The sequence below is a fragment of the Lethenteron reissneri genome, chromosome 30, assembly GCF_015708825.2.
Source record: "Lethenteron reissneri isolate LAM-NWPU_2019-01 chromosome 30, ASM1570882v1, whole genome shotgun sequence".
Taxonomy (NCBI): domain Eukaryota; kingdom Metazoa; phylum Chordata; class Hyperoartia; order Petromyzontiformes; family Petromyzontidae; genus Lethenteron; species Lethenteron reissneri.
In genome coordinates, this window is record NC_083808.1 from 14,117,121 (window position 1) to 14,141,435 (window position 24,315).

Here is a 24,315-nt window from a genome sequence, read left to right on the forward strand (position 1 = left end):
TCCCTTGTGTTGTCAAATTCTGTCTCGAGTTTTACGGAACTCGTGGTCAAATCGAGTTGCTTTGAAAAGTGGAGTGGTCAAGCTGCGTGACCTGGAGGCATCGCAAAGGGCAGCTGGCCAGCATTGCTCGGGGGTGATTCCTATGTTCAGAATTCTCCAGTCTCGAGCATTTGATCTTAGTTCTGCATTGAGCCCTCGGGCCCAGAAGTTGCTCTCGCCATTGCCACTTGAGGTGGCATCGCTTCAGCGGTTCAAATTTCTTAATGTGCCCAATAACGGGCGGCGCCAGGGTCGCGAGATGTTACCGCCTTCACCTGGCATGCAGGACGTCGTTGGTTCGGTCCTGACCTTGATGCCTGCTCTATAGTTGGAGTTAGCATGTTCTCCCCGTAGCCAGGTGGATTTCCTCCCGTTTATCCATACACATTTAGAAACATGCTTTTAGTGTATTTGGCTGCTTGAAATTTCGACATGAGCCACTTCGTTAAGCTACCATTTGTGGCCAGGTCGCTTCTGAAAAAGAGCTATATAGCTCAGTGGGCCACACCTGGTTAAATAAAGAAAATAAGTTTAATAGTTTGTTTTAACACTGAATTACGTGATAACCACATGTGTGTGCCACTCTATGGAGAAGTTAACAGTGAGTGGATTACCACCTTGCCGCTCACTTGAGCAGGATTCCCCAACTCCTTGGCTTGTCCTGTCAACTTTTAGGGTTGTTCCTGCGAGGTTTCTCGTTTAATCCTCCTCGAGGGTTTCTGACGAAACACGGCAGCCGCCGTTCAGTTGTTGGGAACGCTGCACTCGGGCTGGGCGCGTTTCTCCTGCAGCGAAGGGCCGAGACCGGCCCCCGGTGGCGCTGTGCCCCCAATTCCTGGTGCCCCCCGCTCAGGTGGCTGGAGCTGGCGTGTGCAACTTTTTCCTACCTCCCCCAACCCATTTAGTCCAGTCCTGCAATTTTCACATCAGGGCTCTACGACACATTCGACCACTATTGAGTGGTGACATAGCCAACAGTGGCGTGTAGTATAGTATCGACAAGGCTCAATTATTGCAACTCACTCTGTGGGATGTTTGGCAAAAACATTGCCAAGCTGCAGCATGTACAAAACTCTCTGGCACATGTTGTGACGGGTTATGCAAGATCTGACCATGTCAGTCTAGTGTTCGCTGAGCTACATTGGCTTCTGGTTGCCGAACGAATACATTGAGGTTGCATTCATTCCACACGAAGTCCTTACCACAAATTAACCACAATAGCTTGCTGATCTTGTCAAGGAGCATAAACCATCACGCGAACTCCGGTCATCCTAACAAGCTTTTGGCTGGCCATCGAACAAAGACCGTCACTGCATCGTGCGCTTTCAGATGCGCTTCTGATGCTGTCTGGAACGCTCTTCTGATATTAACAAGCTAATGGAGCTATGCACTTTTAAATATAGACTGAAAACTCATTTCTTTAGAACTGTTTATTGTGTTTAGTTTGTCCTTCCCCCAAACATCCCATTAGCACGGTTGGCTACATACGGTACATATGTAGTGGGTATTGTTAGCGTTACATGCGGTTACCACTACTCGCCACTGGTCAACAGTGGGCAACGGTGGGCAACGGCGAGTACGGCCTGTATCAAGTAACGCCGTTAGGCCAGGGTGGTTGGGAACCAGAGGTACACACCCCAGGCCCCCAGTGGGGGCTGGGGGATTACGCAATAGTCCAGGTCCCTCCAGAAGGTTCTCGAGAATAGGCGTGGCCAGGGGCGGAGTGAGCCTGGGGGTGTATATAAGGGGGACCCCTGAACGGGTTTGCCAGTCAAGCTGAAGACCCGAAGAGCCAGCCTAGCATAGGATCCTGGGAACCCCCGGACCCAACGACCTTCCAAGAGCCGGAACCGAGCGGGCCAGTGGCTGGGAACCGAGGACCTTGGCTGGGTCGGGTCAGCTAACCTCCCCAAGGTCCGCCTAGCCGGAGGGCTGATATAGAGGAAGTGGTCCCAGTGAGTAGGACACGCGAGCCCGGAGGCTATACTATACTTCCCCAGGGTACCGGGCGGAGGGGCCGATAGCCCTTTGTGCTAAGGACCTCATGTTATAGTTGTTACTGTTAAATAAACGTGTTGCCTCGAGAAGAAGACTCTCCCTCATTACCACTACACATACATAAATTTGGATCTAGAATTCCAGGCCATTTACCTCAACGCTTAGCTCATTCCCACATAGGTATATTTCCCCTCGCGCATGTGAGTTTTCTCCAGATTTTCTGGTTTCCTCCCACATGTTAGCACTAATTAATTGACGATAACACCTTCATAGATGGAAGACCACAGAGCTTGGGCAATTGTTGGCAGTGGCTCATTGCATGGATGCTGCTGCTGCTGCTCATCCGTGGCTCCTCGTCAAACCTCCGAGTCGTTCTGTCTACAATCTACAACAGCCAGTGAACACACCGAGTGAAAACTGCGAGCGCATACTGAGTGAACACTGAATATCGTGAGTGAACACCATGCGGCGCCACACGTTTCATTGACTAATCACTTTATTTCAGTTCCTTCGCAGATATAGACACAGAGGTTGCCCAACACACCATCTGCATACGCTTTTCCATCTCTTTTGTCCTTTATGAACAACCATCGTGCGGACCGCAACCCGGTGAGCTCTGCCTTGCACGCGGGGGGCTCCCAGCCACCCTCGCGCTGCCCACGTCGCACCGAGAGAAGTCGTGCGTGAGTGGGGATCGTGTGGGGAGCTGCAGGAGTGCGGATGCAAAATGTGCAGCTCTAAGTGTCGGGGCTGCAGAGGGACATGGTCCCGAAATGTCATGGTGTACATTAAAACAAAGTACACGACACTTTCCGCGTGTTTACACCGTGTCAATAAAACAAATGTTTGCAGGGTTTCATCCATCACCTCATTTGACCCCCCTCTGCCCACCCCTGCTGTAGCTATGCTGTGTCGGTGTGCTGTAGGTGTGCTGTGTAGGTTTGCTGTAGCTGTGCTGTAGCTATGCTATGTAGCTGTGCAGTAACTATGCTGTAGGTGTGCTGTAGCTATGCTGTGTAGGTGTACTGTAGCTATGCTGTGTAGGGGTGCTGTAGCTATGCTGTGTAGGTGTGCTGTAGCTATGCTGTAGGTGGACCGCTGTCAACATTCCCACCACATTCCTCCTAGAACAAGACAAGCCCCACTTCACGAAAGCAATCGTCACTTTGTGCCTGCGCAATAAGTGACTCCCAACACATCTCAAACATTTGAAAGGGACACCCCCAGTGGCAGCTGTCCCTGTGCAACATGAGGCGACTCGGGCACCTGGCCTGCAATCGGAAGTTTATTCTGCCTGTGGAGGGTGGGGGGGGGCGAAGATCGTGATATGTACACCAATCACAGTCAACTCACCTGCGTTGGTATTTTTAAAATGTACGTGTGTATGTTGAAGTTCTTTCACAACCGTAAGTAGCCAACCTGGCCAATTAAAGGCCCGGGTCACTTTGCACAGTGAAACCGGCAACAAAAGTTTACTCCTTTCAATCGACGTCAGGAGATCTTTAACGTTCAACATGAAGCAGAAGCCGCATATGTAAGGGTAAAAAAACAAACGCACAAAGTATAAACCAATATCGGCCCAAAACATCCCAATTGTGAAAATTAGCCGCAAACACTCAATTGAGATCACTCAGCAGCAGCAGAATCACCCCCCTGTGACAACTCGGCAGGACCCTCCTCAAATATGAGTATCGCCAGCCCTGGCGAGGCCTTCCCGGATAAACAACAATAATAACAATAACAACGATAAGAACGACGGGCGGCGAAGGCGCAATCGCTGGGCCGCCACCACCACACCGCTCCCCCCTGCAAGCACCATCGCAGGCGCCCGCTAACAGCGCTTCACGAGCTCCCTCGTGTACACGGCGTTGGCATAGTACCACCACTGCCAGTAGTGCCGGTACCAGGCACTCCACCCGCCGCCGGCCGCGTACGCTGCATGGCGACCGTGAGGGTCGGCGTCATCTCCCGCCGGCCACGCTCCCTCTGCGGCCCCTGCTGGCCACGCTCCCTCTGCGGCCCCCGCCGGCCAAGCTCCGTCAGCGGCCCCCGGTGCCGCCCGGTAACCCACCGCCGCCCAGGGCCTCGCTTCTGTGGTTCTCGGCCGGGCAGACGCCGTGTCTCGCTCAGCCGCGGCCTTTTGTTTAAGCGCAGGCCTCGTGGCGCTCGACGGGAAAGCGTCGCGCTTCGCGTCTCTTTTTGGACTGGACGGCGGATGCCTGCCCTTGGCCTCGTAGTTCTTCGGGAAGAAGTACGAGTTGTAGTCTAAATGGCTCCCACCGGCGGCTCTGCTGGCTGTCGCGCCACCCGCCCGCGCTGCCGCGTCCGAGCCCGACCTCCGCTCGGCTCGCTCGGCCCGGATTCCTGAAGCGGTTCCGTCCCCGCGCACGGCAGTGCGTTCCAGCCGCGGGTCGTCGTGTCGTTTGCTCGGTGCAGCGTCGTCTCCACCGGCCTCGCGCACCTCCTCACTGTCCATCGTGTCTGTGCTGCCCTCCTCCTCGTCCGCGTCATCCATTTCCTCGTCGCTGCTCTCCTCTTGCTCCTCCTCCCGCTCCACCTCTCTCTCACTGTGCCTCCTCGCGTGAGTGCCAACGCTCTTCTCATCGTCGTTGCTTTCGTCACCCGCCGACTGAGGAGCAGTGCTGCCTTCCGTCCTGCCGGTGCACGCGGGCTCACAGGAGTCCGACTGCTGGGGGTCACTCTCCCCACGGGACGTGGGCTGCTTCTCCGCCTCCCCCACGCCGCCGTCGCCGACCGCCGCTCCGGCCTCGGGGGGCTTACCGACGCCGTGGCACAGAAAGTATTCGTAGTCGGCGAGCGCCTCTGCGAAATTTCCGCTCTGCGTGGAGGAGCTTCGTTTAAACAAAGCCAAGGGAGGAACTTGCGGTAAGTTACTCTCCGATGAGCTGCCGGCTTCTCGCAGCCGATTTGGAGGAAGCGGGTGGAGTGAGGCCGGCTGCCATGACAGGCAACCACCACCGCCGCCGCCGTTCTCAGCCACACGAACCTTGGTCGCGGCCTGAGCCGGCCGTGCGGCCTCACTCGAACCCCCTGCGCCAACCCTCCTGTAGCTGGGTTCGTCTTCCTCCCAGGGCCCGGCCGGGTGAGGTGCCCCACCCTTGTGCTGCTTTCGAGCTGAGGCCTTCCCGCTGTGCTCGGCCCGCACCCGTTGGGCCGGGACTTGCGGTCGCGCCTTGTGCTTCGCCGAGGAGGATCGCGACGAGGCCCACGCGGGGGGCTGCACAACGGCTGCCACTGGAAGATCCCCGGGAGCGTCCTCCTCCTGGTCAGCGAACGCCTCGGCCATGAAGTCCGACGAGATGGTTTCTAGGAGAACGGCACGAACGAGCGCTGGTTACACACACTCAGCCATCGGAAACAATGACAGGCGGCCGGGTGGCACGGCGGTAACACCGGAGCCTCACAGCAACAAGGAGCCTGGGTTAAATTCCTTACTCGGCCGCTTTTCTGTGTGGAGTGTGCGTGTTCTCTCCCTGTTCTGTAAATGGTGTTGACCAAACATCCCAGAGTAGCAGGACGCTCTTTCCTGGGTCATAAGTAATTATGATTCGTATACAAATGTAATGATTCAATGACGTATGTGTACGTCATCAGTACAGACCCGGAAGAAAAACTTAAATAAAATAACTTTATCAGTACCAAGGCTCCCACAAGGCCATGCGGGAGGGCGTGTGGCACAGTTTGGCGCCAGCTATTATAGGGTGTGGTCGTGTCGCTATGGTTCTCTGCGGTAAGTGCAATGTCTTTTAAAAACAGCAGCGCTATGCCTCTCTAAATAAAACTAATGCTAACCGCTTGCGCGTTCCGAGATTCGGCTAATGCTAACCGCTTGCGCGTTCCGAGATTCGGCGGTTATCGGGACCCCACCCCCCAACTTGCAGTCGTCTCGAGAACGAGTGAATGTAATGCAGGTTTCCTTTGCTGTAATTGGCTTCATCGGAAGAAGGGAACTTGTTTCTCCAGTGGCGCACGAAGCCACGTCAAAGTTTACTCTTGACTGCAAACACCGGAAATCTCTTTCTGATCAGGCTGTTTACGGAATTGACACCGGTTTACACAGCGGTGTAAATGGGTGCACCGCAGTCGGGCGACCAGCCAGCGACGGCTCGTGGAATCGCAGCTAGGGTCGGAGGTCGGTGCCGTGTGTCGATAAACAGGGGCGACGTCGGGCTGCTCCTGGCACGCGTTTGCATGTGTGCGTGTACCCAGCCTGCCACAAGCGCCGTCGTGACGCCACCGCCACTTAAGTGGTGAATGGTGGTTGTTGTTGGGAGGCACACACCGGGCAGGGCCTGCAGCTGGAGGTTGCACTTTGCAGCGATCTTCATGAGCAGGTTCTCCTCCTCGCCCTGGCTGCAGTACGTCACCACCAGCCCATATGTGCCTGCATCACACACACAGCTCACTCAAACCCCTCTCCCAACGGTCCCACACGTGCCTACATCATACACACAGATCACACGATCCCCTCTCGCAACGATCCCACAGGTGCCTGCATCGCACACCGTCACCACGGCACTTGTGCCAGGCTATGTGCCATAGGTCGACTAACTGAGATGACTGGCTGACGCACCACCGATGCCTCCCACTGTGCCAACATGCTGTGTTTTAGCCGCCCGGCGCTCTGCTCATTGTTGTGAGAGTCGCTCCTCTGCCCTCCGTTGTTGCTGGAGGGTGACTGCTTCCAACTGCCCAGTAGCGTCCTTCACGAGCCTCCACTGAGGCCGATGTTGACACTACAGGTACCAGTCATTAACAAGTCCACTCAGCTCCACATCCTCTTGTACCTCATCACTCAATCTCTTCTCTAGCCTGTGCTGTACCCATTGAGCCCTCTCTCTCCGGCCGAACAAAAACTGTTTAGGCATGCGGTGGCTGGGCATGCGGGCTACATGACCCAGCCTTGCCTGCCGGAAGAACTCACCGATGCGACTTTGTCCAGATCTTTCAAGGATTTGTGAGCACCTCACACGATCCAGCCCTGTTAAACCCAGGATGGATCATAGACAGGCCAGCCTAAATGTTTCTAATCGGCGAATATGTTCCATTAGGGTGGGTCCACTTTCGCAAGCGTAGACAAGGGACGGTATGCCTATGGCCGAGAAGACTCGAAGCTTCGTGTGGAGCGACCGACCAGGTAGCTTCCACACAGCATTACGCAACCGATGAAAAGATAATGCTGCTCGACTGATTCAGAGTGAGACCTCTGCTGTCAAACCGGAGCCGGTCATGAGCACACTGACCAGGTATGGGAAACTCTCCATCCTCTCCACAATTGCCCCATCACCAATTGGGAGTTGTGGGGGTGGAGTGTCTGATGGCACAAAATACCCAGGCAGGTGTTTGGTTTTGGTGGTCTTGATGGGAAGGCCCCACCTCGTAGTGGCATGCTCCAGGTTCAGCAGCAGCGCCTCCAACTCCTCCTCTGATTGAGCAGCAATTATCAGATCATTGGCATACATTACATGGTTGACCAATAGGGAGTCATCCCTTGACCGCACCCGGGCATCGATCAGCCTCCCACTGTATCTGTACCAGATGGAAATTCCTCCGGTACAGCAATCGAAGGCTTCACGAACTACGTGGTGGGAATAGATGTTAAATAATATGGGAGCACTCCAAGGTGAACAGGGAATAGCTCTGATTCCCGGCCACGTAGTTTTACCCGCTCATTATCATAAAGGTTCTTAATGATTGTGAGCTGAGAGTCAGGGACTCCAAAAGCACGAAGAATAACCCAGCGCCCAGGCCTACTGATGGTATGATAGTCTTGACCAGGTCAATAAAGCAGATATATAGGTCTTGTTGGAATTCCCTACACCTCTGCTGTAGCAGACGGACAGAAACTTTGCCATCTGTGCAGGACCGCCCTTTCCTGAAACCATATTGGCGCTCTGCAAGCCTCTCCTCAGCGTGCCTGGAAAGGCGATGTTGAATAATCCTTGCCAGGACCTTTCCTGGCACACTGAGGAGTGAGATGCCCCTGTAATTGTTACAGTCTGTGCAGTCCCCCTTCTTAAAGAGGGGGACCACCAGGGCATCCTTCCAATCCTGCGGAACCTGTCCAGTGGTCCAGACTGTTATTATGATGTCATGTAGGGCAGTCTGTGCACAAATGCCACCCCTCCATCAGCATTTCGCTTGGGAGATCATTTCTGCCCAGTGCCTTTCCTCGTCTCAGACTCTGGATCGCCTTCATTACTTCCTCAACAGATGGCACCTCAGCCAGCCGCTCACAGGGCTGGACAACTTGTAATATTTGAGCACCATAGCCTCAGCAGGGTCATCCCCCCACTTTGCCCCATGATGTTTTCCAAGCTGACGGATATCCCCTCCCTCAAGACCTCACCGAAATGCTCAGCAAATCTGCAAACCTGTTCCTGGGGGTCGGAGATTGGATCATCGATGGTGATAGGTGTGGCGCTGCAAGTTACTTTTTTAATGGAATTAAACAGTGATTTGTGATTTCAGCCCACGTAGGCAGATTCCATCTCCTCAGCAACCCGCGACCACCATCCATCCTTGCAGCACCTCACGGCTCTCCGAACCTCCGAGTGAAGGCTGCGGTAAGCCTGTCAGACAGGGTCTCTGGGGAGATCTGAACCATGTACCCAACCCATCTATTGCAGCTGCATGAGCAGCAGTCCTAAACCTCGCCCATTTGCCCTCGGCATCAGGAGGAGTGGGGGACGATGCCAACCCCAGCTGCAAGCGATGATGAAATTCTTGCTTGCAACTTTCATGAGCTAGCTGAGACCAGCACACTATGGGTTTGAATGGGGTCCTGGGTGTACACCCACCACCGGAGTAGAAGAATGGCAGGTGCATCTTACAGATGACAAATCAATGGTTAGTGGACAGATCAGCTCCACAGTAGGTCCTGGTGTCAAGGACATGGGCCCGCATCCGCTGTTCCATCACTATTTAGTCCAGCAGATGTTCTTACTTGGATCCGGTGTGAAACCATGATGTTGTGTGGATGCGCCGATGCCGGAACAGCGTGTTGGTAACTACAAGCCCATGGGCTGCACAATAGTTTAGCAGCCTCCTACCGTTGTTATTGAGCTGATCTGGCCCATGCCTTCCAATAACTCCAGACCAGGTGCCAGCATCATGACCAACTCAGGCATTAAAGTCACCCAACAGGATGACTATCCCGATGGGCCACTTTAGCTAACACCTGTGACAGGAGGTCATAGAAGGCATCTGACTCATCGGCCTTGCCTGCATCGCTCCACTGATGATCATCTTCGGTGGGGGGCATAAGCAAACACGACAACCACTCCTCACCTCTGGTTGATGGGAAGGCAAGCCCAAAGTAGCCTGGGGCTTACAGCTTCCCACACCTCACCGCGACGCTCCCACATCCCCTTCATTTTTTTGTTCAGAAGAAGAGCCACTCCCTGTTGGTTGTCTCCTGCCCCGAGTAGAGGACTGTCCAACCCCCGCATGGTGTAAGGAGCCAGAGCCGGTCCTCTGGACCTCCTGAATACTGCAGAGATCTGGGCAGTATGGGTCCAGCTCCCAACAGAGTAGTGGCAGCTTCTCCTCCGCAGTGAGCATTTGAACATTCCATGTGGCCACCCGCAGTGGCTTTTCGCTGTTTCTGGAGGAACCCCGAGAGTAAAAATTCAATCTCTTGGCTCCACCAAATGGGGTTTGGCCAGGAGACGCCATAGACGCCTGTCCACCCGGGGCCTCTGGCACAAGCTTAGTTGGATATTTTTTTCGTAATTTAGTGGTAATTAATTGAAGGTGGAGGGGTTACCAGCCTCTCGCACCCGTCACACACACAGCTTACTCGAGCCCCTCTCCCAACTATCCCACAGATGCCTGTATCACACACACCACACTATGAGACCAGTTGAAGGGGTAAAAACCTATTACTATATTTTGCCACTGGTAAAGGAGGTCTCATAGTGTAAATGCTTACCCGAGCTCTCAATACTCTGATAGTGCGCTGTTTTTGAGTTGTACGCCTTTTGGCGTCATCTGGTCCAACACCAATGGAGACTAGGCTCTAAGAAAAGCTGTCTCGGGTGTGGACCAATCAACTTCAAGGACAGTGCATATCATTATCATTATCAGAGTTGTTTCTTTTTGTTTGCTTTTTGACTACTTGTGTTGTGGCTATTGCAAACATGATGCCTTGTATAAAGGTGTCAGTTTTTTGTACCAGTTGAAAGGGTAAAAACCTATTACTACACACACCACAGTTCACTCGAATACCTCTACCAACATCACACTCGTATGGTGTAGATGGAATGTCCACCCCCCTCTTGTTCTTAGCCCAGCGCCTGGGCCCTCCAGGGGTCCCATGGGTCCCGGAGCAGTTGCACCGCCTGCGCACCCGACAGCGACGCCTCCCCCCTGGTGAGCGCCTAACTCACCAAAGCGTCCGGCGCGCCCCACGCGGTGCATGTAGGTCTCCCAGTCATCGGGCACGTCCAAGTTGATGACGAGGTTCACCTTCTCGGCGTCGATGCCGCGCGCCATCTGCAAAGATGACGGAACAGCTGTGGCAGGTGTGGCAGCGTCCCCTGTCCGCCGCGCAGCATTACGGCTGTCGGGGAAACGCTCCCCGGTTCCCGGTCGTCAACCAAAAAGCCGAAGATTCTCAACAAGACTCTCAGCCAACCTGGCCGTCCTGACGATCGGTTCCTGCGTAGGAAGCGAGATGGACTGAGGGCAACGCAGAGTCATGTAGGGATGGCGATGAACGATGATGGTTATTTAGTAATGTTAGGTTGAGTCCACGCAGATGCCACAGCATTTGAATGTATTGACACGTTCACACCAGCAATATCTCTGTGGGTTTAATACGCCTCTACTGGACATCTGTGAAAAAAAGCTTCATTGCTCATCGGTTTCCTCCCGTCTAGATGAAGATTCTGATTGTTTTTGGTGGCATTGTTCAATTGAATTACTGCTGTGGACTCTACCAAGTCCTGCGGTGTCATCACAACACTGAAACTTAATTCTACACAGTGCCACAAGGCCTCACTGCGCTTTGCATAAAATAACCCAACCCACAACAAACCTTTCACAGATAAAACTGAAGAGTGCACAGCATCAGCACTCACGACAACACCAGCAGTAGCAGCAGTCCGGTTCATGAATCCTCATTTGGCATTAGAATCGCCTGATATGCTTCAGGCTTCTTCAGGCTGAGTGAGACTTGGTTGTTTGAACTTGTCTGAATGAATTCCAAGTGCATTTCCCAGCACAATTAGCACGGTTGGCTACATACGGTTTGAGAGAAGTTCAAAATACATACATATAATCTGGCCGAGGTACGGAGGGGGTAAAAGCAAAGATTTTCAGAGCTGCGCGGCAGTGGCAATGGCCCCAATGAGTGCTGTATTGCGACGACATCTCACACATATGCACGCATGCGTTCAAAAGCCAGTTGAGCAATGGACGCCCTGCATTGTGCTGTGTACACCTGGGCACAATGATAATGCGCTTCTAGGTGAAACAGCACAACCGCTAAACACCGGTCGCTCTCCTCCTGTCCCTGCTCCGCGTGTGTGGAACTTCCTGCCTGCGGATGAACCCAGCAAGCGAGCGGTCCGCTGCGGTCTTCGAGAGGCACGCACCTGGGCAGCAGGCACTCGAGTAACAGCTGGGCTTTGGCCCGCGCCTCTGAATCGTGTTGGCGACTCGCTGTGTGAATTATGCACGTGCTATGAATCTGGCTCATTATATTCACCAACCTGTTTCCATTCTCCCCTAGCTCATCCTGCTACTGCTCCTCCCTGCCCCCCTCCCCCCAGCTCCGAGCAGGCCTAACACTATGACTACCCCATTCACTACCCCTATCACTACTCCAACCCCTATCACTACCCCAGCCCCACTCACTACCCCTCCTTAAGCTATCCCACCTGTTCTCCTGTAACCATAACTATACCGCCACGTATAATCCCCACTATTTATTTCAACCGCTATCATCTTATGTACAATTTTCAAATTTTCGTAAGGCGCTGTATAAATGTAAATAAGCTAAGCCTGTCGTCGATGTTGCCGTCGTTACCAGGTCAGTGGAGATGAGGACGCGGCACTGGAAGTGCTTCAGCTTGGACATGGCGTCAAGGCGTTGGCTTTGGGTCATGCCCCCTGCAGCAAGGAGACAGACGGAATCGCGGGCTTCATCGCCACCGCATCGAGTGACAGGCGATCGCACACAGCGGGAATTATCAGCCACTTTTTTTTTGTCTTGAAACCCTCCACCGCCCGACGTAGCCGAAGGAATAAAATGTCAGGTTTCGGCACGTTAAACGACGCGCCAATGATGATCGTTTCAGCTCACTCACCGGTGAGTTGAACAACGGATCCTCACACCCCGATTCACCAATGACTAACCCATGCCAAATGCGACGGTTATTCTGACTGCCTGGTTTTAATGACCTGATGACGCTTGATGCAGTTTCAAATTAAACGATGTGTATCTAGTTGCCACGCTTGGCTGTGAGAACCGTTCTTCAACTCGCTGGTGAGCGCGCTGAAACGATCGTAATTAGCGCATCGTTAAACGCTTGAACACCGCGTGACAATTACATTTGTTTGGCTGTGTTAGGTGGTGGAGTGTTTCCTGACAACAAAAATTGGCCAGATCTTAGTCTGGCCAAACCCGAAATCTATTATGAATGATAAACTTGGCTGAGAAAATCCACTCCACGTGAAGAAATGACTGTAATCACTCTACTGTTATCCGTACTGTAGGCCGACAAGTAATTGTGTACATTAGCTGTGCTTAAAAAAAAAACGAAACTATTTTTATATAACAGTTAAGGCCCACTTGAGCTACATAGCTCTTCAGAAGCAACCTGGCCACAAATGAAAGTTCAACGAAGTGGCTTAACATGTGGAAATGTATTGCAGCCAAATACTCTACAACGCATGTTGATTTTAAATGTGGAGGAAAAAACGGGAGGACTCGCAGAAAAATCCAAGCGACCATGGGGAGAACATGCAAACTCCAAATAAAAAGGCGTCAGGGTCGCGATCGAACCCACGATCTCCTGCATACCAGGTGAGGTAGTTAACATCTCACCACAACGTTGTCAAATTGCAGCTACCTCGAGGCGAGGTGTACGGCGGCTGATGCACCCTCACAAGACAAAGATGCACTTTATAGCCTGAACAGAATGTTGGGGCAGGTACTGTTAGCGACCACCTATGAAGGTGGCCAACACCATGCCTGGCCGACTTTGTCTCCCTAGTGGTAATGTTTACACACCACACCAGGTACTTATTTGAGGCCAAGTCGACCTAGGGGAGGCCCATGACCGGTTCAAACATTCGTCACTTGTGTTGGGCGTGAGCAGAAATCGAACTTGGGTCTACCGCTACACTACCGCTTCCCACAATAACCCACACTGGCACCAACAGCAACACCTCCTAGAGCGTGCGTGTGCTGCGTGTGCTGCGTGTGCCTACCAGAGATGCATGCAGCTGGGAAGCCACGTGCCGAGAGAGAGTCCGCCAGGTGCTGTGCCCTGGACACAACACACGCACCACACAAAAAAAGACAAAAATCCCCTGTATAGCCTTAACAGACTGTAGGGGCAAGTGCTGTTAGCGAGCACCTATGAAGGCCGGAACGGTACACGAGGGGGTGGGTCAGCACCACGCCATGTTTACACACCGCACCAGGTACTCATTTGAGGCCGAATCAACCTAGGTAAGGCCCAGGACCGGTTCAGATAACCGTTACTGGTGTTGGCCGTGAACCCGGTTCTCCGGGTTCATAGCACAGCGAACTAACCACTACACTACCGCTCCACACACCATGTGCACACACATACACACACATCAAGTTCAAGTTCATTTATTAGGTATAGCCCTGTGAGCCATTCGGCTCTTGAATCGGGTGCAACCGCAACAAACAGAAAACAAAAACATGAACAAGAAAACATCTTAAAATGACTATGTGCAAATAGAAAATCCAAGAAAAGACAGCAAAATATTGCAGAAAAAGCACCGTACACCAACACTGTGTGCAAAAATCCCAGTGGGATGCAAGTCAAACAACAACCACAAGACAACTTAGATTAAGGCCATCAGTCTAACTCTGTACTACAACAAACAAACATGGCCAAACAAACAAACATGGCCAAACAAACAAACATGAACATACACGCACACACCAAGAACACACCGGCTCAAGGTGAAGATGAGTCACGTTACCATGGTGTGTCTGTGGGGTATATGGTACGTGTCGTGTGTGTGTGGTGTGTGTCCTGTGTGATACGTGTGTCTGTGCTGTGTGTGCGTGTGGATGTATGTGGCATGTGTGTGGTATGTGTATGTAGTGCATGTAGTGTATGTGTATGTGGTGTGTATGTGGTGTGTATGTGGTGTGTGTATATGTGGTGTGTGTGTATATGGTGTGTGTACTGTGCAGTGTGTGTACTTTGTGGTGTGTGTGTGTAGCGTGTGGTGTATGTGTGTATGTGGTACGTGCGTGTGTGCGCGCTACCTGCTGTGCATATTGGAGAAAACCAGCGCCTGGTTGAAGGGAATCCGTGACAAGAGCTGCAGCAGCTCCTGGGTCTTGTCGCGCAGGATGTGGTGTGAGATGGCATGGCATGGCACGACCTTGTAGAACTGCTTCAACCCTGTGTTGTGACAGGGGTACAGGACACCGATCGTGTTCATGTGCTACCTGGTGCACACCACAAGCTACCATGCGCTGTCGTAAAAATCGTTAAAATTTTGGCGCCACAGTGGCGAGATGTTAACTATTTCGCCTGGTATGCAGGAGGCCCTGGGTTCGATTCCGACCCTGACGCCTGCTTAATATTTGGAGTTTGCATGTTCTCCCCATGGTCCCCTGGATTTTTGTCCGAGTTATCCGGTTTTTCCCTCCAGAAACATGCGTTTAGAGTATTTGGCTGCTATAAATGTCCACATAAGCCACTTCGTTGAACTATCATTTGTGGCTGGTAAAGTATATATTTTTAAAAGTAGTTTTAGTTTCAGGAACATAATAAATGGTGCCCCCTTTCCATAAACATTCGTCTCTCCATTTAAACAAATTTAAGATTTTTTACACAACCCATCGGCACGGCCTTCTGCGAGTCCATCTCATCATCTGCATTGCTTCAATGTGTAATAAAGGTCGTGGAAGCGACTTCTGGAATCCGGTCTTTATTTGTCTTTCGTTCACAACACTCCTATCTTACTCCTTCACACTGCTGACAGACAGCGTGAGAGGGAGAGAGAGACACGCGCGGCCACGTGGCAGCCTGGACCCCGCTCCAGCGTGGCCTCACCCTCCGTTCGTTCCAGATCTGACCACGTGTTGTCCGTCTCCACCCCTTTTAATACCCGGGTCACGTGGTACCTTTCCACCAATCCTGGTAAACCTCTATGGAATCTTCTAGACTCCATCGTATGTTCCCAGGACCGCGCCCCTGACTCGTCCCCCCATTGGCTGTGGCTAAAGCCAGCAGATCCAATCCTCTACTTACAGATGTCACCTTCCCATTACGTCAGGGCCACGCCCTAGACTTCCCCCCATTGGCTATGGGCCAGGACTGGTAGAGCCAATCATCGTAACGAGGTGTGATCCATCAACAGCCCGGATATATCCTCACATTACATCTGCAAGAAAACTTGAGTCGAAACCGGTCCAGAGTATTGCTTGTGTTTAAACCAATGCTGCTGAGTGAGTTTGGAGAGGCACAGTATCTGTGAGTGAGGCTCTCTGAGCGAGTGAGGCTCTCTTGAGAGAGTGAGGGTCTCCGAGTGAGGCTCTTGGAGTGAGCACGGCTCTCTGTGAGCACGCCACACCAGGCATGGGAGGGACAGTACATTTTAAATGTACGTTGTCATTGTATTGTTTGTTGCGGTTGCACCCGAATCAAGAGCCGAATAGCTCACAGGGTTATTCCAAATAAATGAAATAAATAAATGAAATAAATAAATGAAACTGAAAAGGCTGCTCCTGTGAGTGAATGAGTGAGCGGGAGGATCTGCTCACCGAGCAGGGCCATGTCGCTGGGGTTGAGGCGCACATAGGTCGGCTCGCGCATGTAGTGGGTGAGGTGTGACGCCAGCGACTCGGGGTAGGTGGCTGACAGCGCCAGCACCTGCTTGTTCGCCGGCAGGCTCGAGTAGATCCAGCTAAGGGGGGGAGGGGGTGGGGCGCAGACACCGGTCACTTCACCAGGCGGGCAATCGGGATTCGCCCAAAACGTTCGTTACCCTGATTCTTATCTCACAATTGACGAGGAAATTCAACATTTTACGCAATTATATGAGTAAGGATCCTCACGGTGCGACGATCCTCACGGTGCAACGATATTGTGCAAGGCGGACGACATGAATACCATGGTTCTTATATCGTACAGTACAGGTAGTCCCCGACTTACGATGGTCTGACTTACGATATTTCGATCTTACGATGGCGATAGCGATATGACAAAATTGTAAAATATTTTACATTTTGCGCGGCAGGCAAACGCAGCAGCATACGAGGTACGACATTGTACGTTGGGACGCTGCCAGGATGTACTGTACGCATCTCCCGCCTTGTGTGATGCCTCACTCTCACCAGCGGTCGACGGAGTTAAGTTGTCATGGTGTTAGAGCGTGTATTTTGTTCTGTGTTTTTTGTGTTTTAAAGCCCAATTTTTGTGAGAAAGCATGTCTTCCAAGTGCTTTATCATCGCCATCCTCCTCTTCCGACAACTAAGTCAATGTGGCCATCAACAACCTAACATCGTTCAAGTATGCAGACGACGGACAAAATCTTGGTGAGTACAGTACAATATGATACGTTACGATACGTTCAATGCATGTATGATACGTAGCTTAAGCGATTTCATTTTAGGGTTACCACGATACGATACATACGTTCAATGCATGTTAAAAGTTTTTATAGCAAATAGGCTAAGAATTTACCTTGTAGTTTACTTTAAGTTTTACTGTGCTATACAGTATTGTAATTAATAAATATGTAGTAAGTTCGAGGAGACGATGTCGAAGTTGAGGCACACTCTGTTTATTAACTCCGGGACAGGTACAATAGTTGAAGGGGTATCGGCCCCTTCACCTGTACTATGGGAAACCCACCCTAGTACTAAGCCCTCTGTCCTGTCCCCCAGTCCTCCTCTACTGGGCTACGGGAGGCTGACTGATCTGGCCCTGGCAAGCACAGATCTCGGCACCAGCTAACCAGCCTTGCCCTGATAAGGGCAGCGGTCTGGAAGCTCTTGGGCCGCGCCACTGGCTTACCCGGCTCGGCCCTTATAAGGACGGCGAGACCGGGGAGTCCCAGGGCCTAATCTCCGAGTCTTGGATCTTCACTGGTCAGCTTCGTGTCGAACTGCCTCGAGCTCTTTGGGTCTCCACCTTTTATAGGGATCGCCTCCGAGGGCTGGGGGCGTGGGCAATAACTGATGCGGACGTCGGTGTGACCACCCGTGTATGTGAGTGCCGACAGCCCTGTGTTTGTTGTCCGCCGTTTCTCCCGTAATAACCCCTACAAATACATACAGTATATAGTTTATACAGTACGGTACTGTAAATTGCTCTGTTTTGCTAAATTATCACCATTCTTTAATACTCCTGGGTAGGCTAGGCCATTTTCGACTTACGATGAAGTCGTCGTAACGCATCTCCATCGTAAGTCGAGGACGACCTGTATATTGTAGTAGTAGAAGTAGTATTGTGATTCCGCTCGGTTACTCAGGAAAGCCTCACTGAGCCTCAAGACTCTTTTTCAGGAGGGTCCTGCCAAGTCTTCCAAGTCGGGGGGGCGACGATCGCCGTTTATCAATTAAGTCATGTGGTGAGTTGTCAAATTTGAACCGTGACACCGGCACACGATGACCGACTCACAGGACCTCTCGACCGTGTCCCCCTCCAGCCCGCGAGGCAAGCAGATGGCGCCTCGCGGTTCACGGCAAACTCGCCCAACAACATTCACTAGGGCGGCCCGCCAGACTCGAACAGCGAACCCCCCAGCAACTCGCAGAACGGCGAACCCCCCGTGCTCACTTGATCTGCTCTTGGAAGCTGCCCTGCTCCAGCAGCTTGTCGGCCTCGTCCAGCACGAAGAGACGCACCGCACCCACAGAGAGGTGGCCCAGCTCAATCAACTGTTTGACTCGGCCTGCACGCCGCATGCATATGCCCCAAAACTACTACAGGACTGCGCGCACACCTGCCCGCGCTCACAACTGCAAAAGAACACGCGTCATCACTAAACATCAGCAGTTTAACACGTAGGAGGCTTTCCGACCGATATTATCCATAAGTTTTTTTTTGGGTTAGATCGCGTAACTATAAACGTGTCGTTAAACCCACCACCACCCAACACAGCCAATTAGTAAGGTTTGTCACGTAATCAAAGCATGCCAATTAGTCACTACTTCAGCACACCGGTGTGGAGAGTAAACCCACAACATTTACAATTGAGTACCCGTGACGTTTCGCCGGCGATTACAACAACTACCAGCCTCGTCACCACGGCACTCACGTCACCACGCGCAAAGCACACACCGGGAGAGCCGATGGCGATGTGGCACTTGCGCAGGCGCTGCTGGTCGAGGGAGAGCGGCGTGCCGCCGATGAAGACGTGGCACTGCAGGCCCTCGACGTGCGCGCCGATGGCCAACATCACCGAGTGGATCTGCACCGCGATCTCGCGCGTCGGCGCCAGCACCAGCACCTGCGGCGTGCGAGCACGGCGGCGGCACCAGTGAGCGGGTGCGGCGTAAGGGTCGTGGGGTCGTGTGCCCATCGCTCACTCACTCACTGCTCACTCACTGCTCACTCACTGCTCACTCACTCATTGCTCACTCACTCATTGCTCACTCACTAGTCACGCACTCACCGGTCACTGCAGTGAACAAGAGCAACAACAGCACAACAACAACCACAACGATTCTGCAGTGAAACCACGAGTCGAAGCATTGCCCTCCCTGCCACCACCTGAACCAGTAGTGAAAATTTCACCACTCACTGCTGTCTCCTCACCACGTACTGCCTTTCTCACCCCCACTCACCACACACTCTCTCCTCACCACTCCCCACACAGCACAGACTGCCTTTCTCACCCCCACTCACCACACACTCTCTCCTCACTACTCCCCACGCAGCACGTACTGCCTTTCTCACCCCCACTCACCACACACTCTCTCCCCACTACTCCCCACGCAGCACGTACTGCCTTTCTCACCCCCACTCACCACACACTCTCTCCCCACTACTCCCCACACAGAACACACTGTCTTTCTCACCCCCACTCACCACACACACTCTCCTCACCACTCCCCACACAGCACGTACTGCCTTTCTCACTCCCACTCACCACACACTCTCTCCCCACTACTCCCCACACAGCACACACTGTCTTTCTCACCCCCACTCACCACACACACTCTCCTCACCACTCCCCACACAGCACATACTGTCTTTCTCACCCCCACTCACCACACACTCTCTGCTCACCACTCCCCACACAGCACGTACTGCCTTTCTCACCCCCACTCACCACACACTCTCTGCTCACCACTCCCCACACAGCACGTACTGCCTTTCTCACCCCCACTAACCACACACTCTCTGCTCACCACTCCCCACACAGCACGTACTGCCTTTCTCACCCCCACTCACCACACACTCTCTGCTCACCACTCCCCACACAGCACGTACTGCCTTTCTCACCCCCACTCACCACACACTCTCTGCTCACCACTCCCCACACAGCACGTACTGCCTTTCTCACCCCCACTCACCACACACTCTCTGCTCACCACTCCCCACACAGCACGTACTGCCTTTCTCACCCCCACTCACCACACTCTCTCCTCACTACTCCCCACACAGCACGTACTGCCTTTCTCACCCCCACTCACCACACACTCTCCTCACTACTCCCCACACAGCACATACTGCCTTTCTCACTCCCACTCACCACACACTCTCCCCACTACTCCCCACACAGCACATACTGTCTTTCTCACCCCCACTCACCACACACTCTCTGCTCACCACTCCCCACACAGCACATACCGTCTTTCTCACCCCCACTCACCACACACTCTCTGCTCACCACTCCCCACACAGCACATACCGTCTTTCTCACCCCCACTCACCACACACTCTCTCCTCACTACTCCCCACACAGCACGTACTGCCTTTCTCACCCCCACTCACCACACACTCTCTGCTCACCACTCCCCACACAGCACATACCGTCTTTCTCACCCCCACTCACCACACACTCTCTCCTCACCACTCCCCACACAGCACATACTGCCTTTCTTACCCCCACTCACCACACATTCTCTCCTCACTACTCCCCATACAGCACGTACTGCCTTTCTCACCCCCACTCACCACACACTCTCTGCTCACCACTCCCCACACAGCACATACTGTCTTTCTCACCCCCACTCACCACACACTATCTGCTCACCACTCCCCACACAGCACGTACTGCCTTTCTCACCCCCACTCACCACACACTCTCTCCTCACTACTCCCCACACAGCACATACTGTCTTTCTCACCCCCACTCACCACACACTCTCTGCTCACCACTCCCCACACAGCACATACCGTCTTTCTCACCCCCACTCACCACACACTCTCTCCTCACCACTCCCCACACAGCACATACTGCCTTTCTCACCCCCACTCACCACACACTCTCTCCTCACCACTCCCCACACAGCACATACTGCCTTTCTCACCCCCACTCACCACACACTCTCTCCTCACTACTCCCCACACAGCACATACTGCCTTTCTCACCCCCACTCACCACACACTCTCTCCTCACTACTCCCCACACAGCACATACTGTCTTTCTCACCCCCACTCACCACACACTCTCTCCTCACCACTCCCCACACAGCACATACTGTCTTTCTCACCCCCACTCACCACACACTCTCTGCTCACCACTCCCCACACAGCACATACTGCCTTTCTCACCCCCACTCACCACACACTCTCTCCTCACTACTCCCCACACAGCACATACTGTCTTTCTCACCCCCACTCACCACACACTCTCTCCTCACCACTCCCCACACAGCACGTACTGCCTTTCTCACCCCCACTCACCACACACTCTCTCCCCACCACTCCCCACACAGCACATACTGCCTTTCTCACCCCCACTCACCACACACTCTCTCCCCACCACTCCCCACACAGCACATACTGCCTTTCTCACCCCCACTCACCACACACTCTCTGCTCACCACTCCCCACACAGCACATACTGCCTTTCTCACCCCCACTCACCACACACTCTCTGCTCACCACTCCCCACACAGCACATACTGTCTTTCTCACCCCCACTCACCACACACTCTCTGCTCACCACTCCCCACACAGCACACACTGTCTTTCTCACCCCCACTCACCACACACTCTCTGCTCACCACTCCCCACACAGCACATACCGTCTTTCTCACCCCCACTCACCACACACTCTCTCCTCACCACTCCCCACACAGCACATACTGCCTTTCTCACCCCCACTCACCACACACTCTCTCCTCACCACTCCCCACACAGCACATACTGCCTTTCTCACCCCCACTCACCACACACTCTCTCCTCACTACTCCCCACACAGCACATACTGTCTTTCTCACCCCCACTCACCACACACTCTCTCCTCACTACTCCCCACACAGCACATACTGTCTTTCTCACCCCCACTCACCACACACTCTCTGCTCACCACTCCCCACACAGCACATACCGTCTTTCTCACCCCCACTCACCACACACTCTCTGCTCACCACTCCCCACACAGCACATACCGTCTTTCTCACCCCCACTCACCACACACTCTCTCCTCACTACTCCCCACACAGCACGTACTGCCTTTCTCACCCCCACTCACCACACACTCTTTGCTCACCACTCCCCACACAGCACATACCGTCTTTCTCACCCCCACTCACCACACACTCTCTCCTCACCACTCCCCACACAGCACATACTGCCTTTCTTACCCCCACTCACCACACATTCTCTCCTCACTACTCCCCATACAGCACGTACTGCCTTTCTCACCCCCACTCACCACACACTCTCTGCTCACCACTCCCCACACAGCACATACTGTCTTTCTCACCCCCACTCACCACACACTATCTGCTCACCACTCCCCACACAGCACGTACTGCCTTTCTCACCCCCACTCACCACACACTCTCTCCTCACTACTCCCCACACAGCACATACTGTCTTTCTCACCCCCACTCACCACACACTCTCTCCTCACTACTCCCCACACAGCACATACTGTCTTTCTCACCCCCACTCACCACACACTCTCTCCTCACCACTCCCCACACAGCACATACTGTCTTTCTCACCCCCACTCACCACACACTCTCTGCTCACCACTCCCCACACAGCACATACTGTCTTTCTCACCCCCACTCACCACACACTCTCTCCTCACCACTCCCCACACAGCACGTACTGCCTTTCTCACCCCCACTCACCACACACTCTCTCCCCACCACTCCCCACACAGCACATACTGCCTTTCTCACCCCCACTCACCACACACTCTCTGCTCACCACTCCCCACACAGCACATACTGCCTTTCTCACCCCCACTCACCACACACTCTCTGCTCACCACTCCCCACACAGCACATACTGTCTTTCTCACCCCCACTCACCACACACTCTCTGCTCACCACTCCCCACACAGCACATACCGTCTTTCTCACCCCCACTCACCACACACTCTCTCCTCACCACTCCCCACACAGCACATACTGTCTTTCTCACCCCCACTCACCACACACTCTCTGCTCACCACTCCCCACACAGCACATACTGTCTTTCTCACCCCCACTCACCACACACTCTCTCCTCACTACTCCCCACACAGCACATACTGTCTTTCTCACCCCCACTCACCACACACTCTCTGCTCACCACTCCCCACACAGCACGAACTGCCTTTCTCACCCCCACTCACCACACACTCTCTGCTCACCACTCCCCACACAGCACATACCGTCTTTCTCACCCCCACTCACCACACACTCTCTCCTCACTACTCCCCACACAGCACATACTGTCTTTCTCACCCCCACTCACCACACACTCTCTGCTCACCACTCCCCACACAGCACATACCGTCTTTCTCACCCCCACTCACCACACACTCTCTCCTCACCACTCCCCACACAGCACATACTGCCTTTCTTACCCCCACTCACCACACATTCTCTCCTCACTACTCCCCATACAGCACGTACTGCCTTTCTCACCCCCACTCACCACACACTCTCTGCTCACCACTCCCCACACAGCACATACTGTCTTTCTCACCCCCACTCACCACACACTATCTGCTCACCACTCCCCACACAGCACGTACTGCCTTTCTCACCCCCACTCAACACACACTCTCTCCTCACTACTCCCCACACAGCACATACTGTCTTTCTCACCCCCACTCACCACACACTCTCTCCTCACCACTCCCCACACAGCACATACTGTCTTTCTCACCCCCACTCACCACACACTCTCTGCTCACCACTCCCCACACAGCACATACTGTCTTTCTCACCCCCACTCACCACACACACTCTCTCCTCACTACTCCCCACACAGCACATACTGTCTTTCTCACCCCCACTCACCACACACTCTCTCCTCACCACTCCCCACACAGCACGTACTGCCTTTCTCACCCCCACTCACCACACACTCTCTCCCCACCACTCCCCACACAGCACATACTGCCTTTCTCACCCCCACTCACCACACACTCTCTCCCCACCACTCCCCACACAGCACATACTGCCTTTCTCACCCCCACTCACCACACACTCTCTGCTCACCACTCCCCACACAGTACATACTGCCTTTCTCACCCCCACTCACCACACACTCTCTGCTCACCACTCCCCACACAGCACATACTGTCTTTCTCACCCCCACTCACCACACACTCTCTCCTCAATACTCCCCACACAGCACATACTGTCTTTCTCACCCCCACTCACCACACACTCTCTGCTCACCACTCCCCACACAGCACGTACTGCCTTTCTCACCCCCACTCACCACACACTCTCTGCTCACCACTCCCCACACAGCACATACTGTCTTTCTCACCCCCACTCACCACACACTCTCTCCTCACTACTCCCCACACAGCACATACTGTCTTTCTCTCCCCCACTCACCACACACTCTCTGCTCACCACTCCCCACACAGCACATATCGTCTTTCTCACCCCCACT

At 53.4% G+C, this 24,315-nt stretch overlaps 1 protein-coding gene across 2 annotated transcripts in view; it reads right to left on the reverse strand.

Annotated features, from left to right (window-relative positions):
* Window positions 1-1,656: 1,656 nt before the first annotated feature.
* DDX20 (DEAD-box helicase 20) overlaps window positions 1,657-24,315 on the reverse strand; it is a 37,196-nt gene continuing 14,537 nt past the window's right edge. For both annotated transcript variants that reach the window (XM_061563120.1, XM_061563119.1), the window contains 9 exons: window positions 18,571-18,739; window positions 18,067-18,181; window positions 16,046-16,188; window positions 14,540-14,678; window positions 13,498-13,556; window positions 12,092-12,174; window positions 10,449-10,554; window positions 6,341-6,442; window positions 1,657-5,364 (listed from right to left, as the gene is read on the reverse strand). In XM_061563120.1, coding sequence (XP_061419104.1) covers window positions 3,869-5,364; window positions 6,341-6,442; window positions 10,449-10,554; window positions 12,092-12,174; window positions 13,498-13,556; window positions 14,540-14,678; window positions 16,046-16,188; window positions 18,067-18,181; window positions 18,571-18,739 — 2,412 coding nt within the window. In that variant the 3' untranslated portion in view covers window positions 1,657-3,868. The remainder of the gene's footprint in view (window positions 5,365-6,340; window positions 6,443-10,448; window positions 10,555-12,091; window positions 12,175-13,497; window positions 13,557-14,539; window positions 14,679-16,045; window positions 16,189-18,066; window positions 18,182-18,570; window positions 18,740-24,315) is intronic.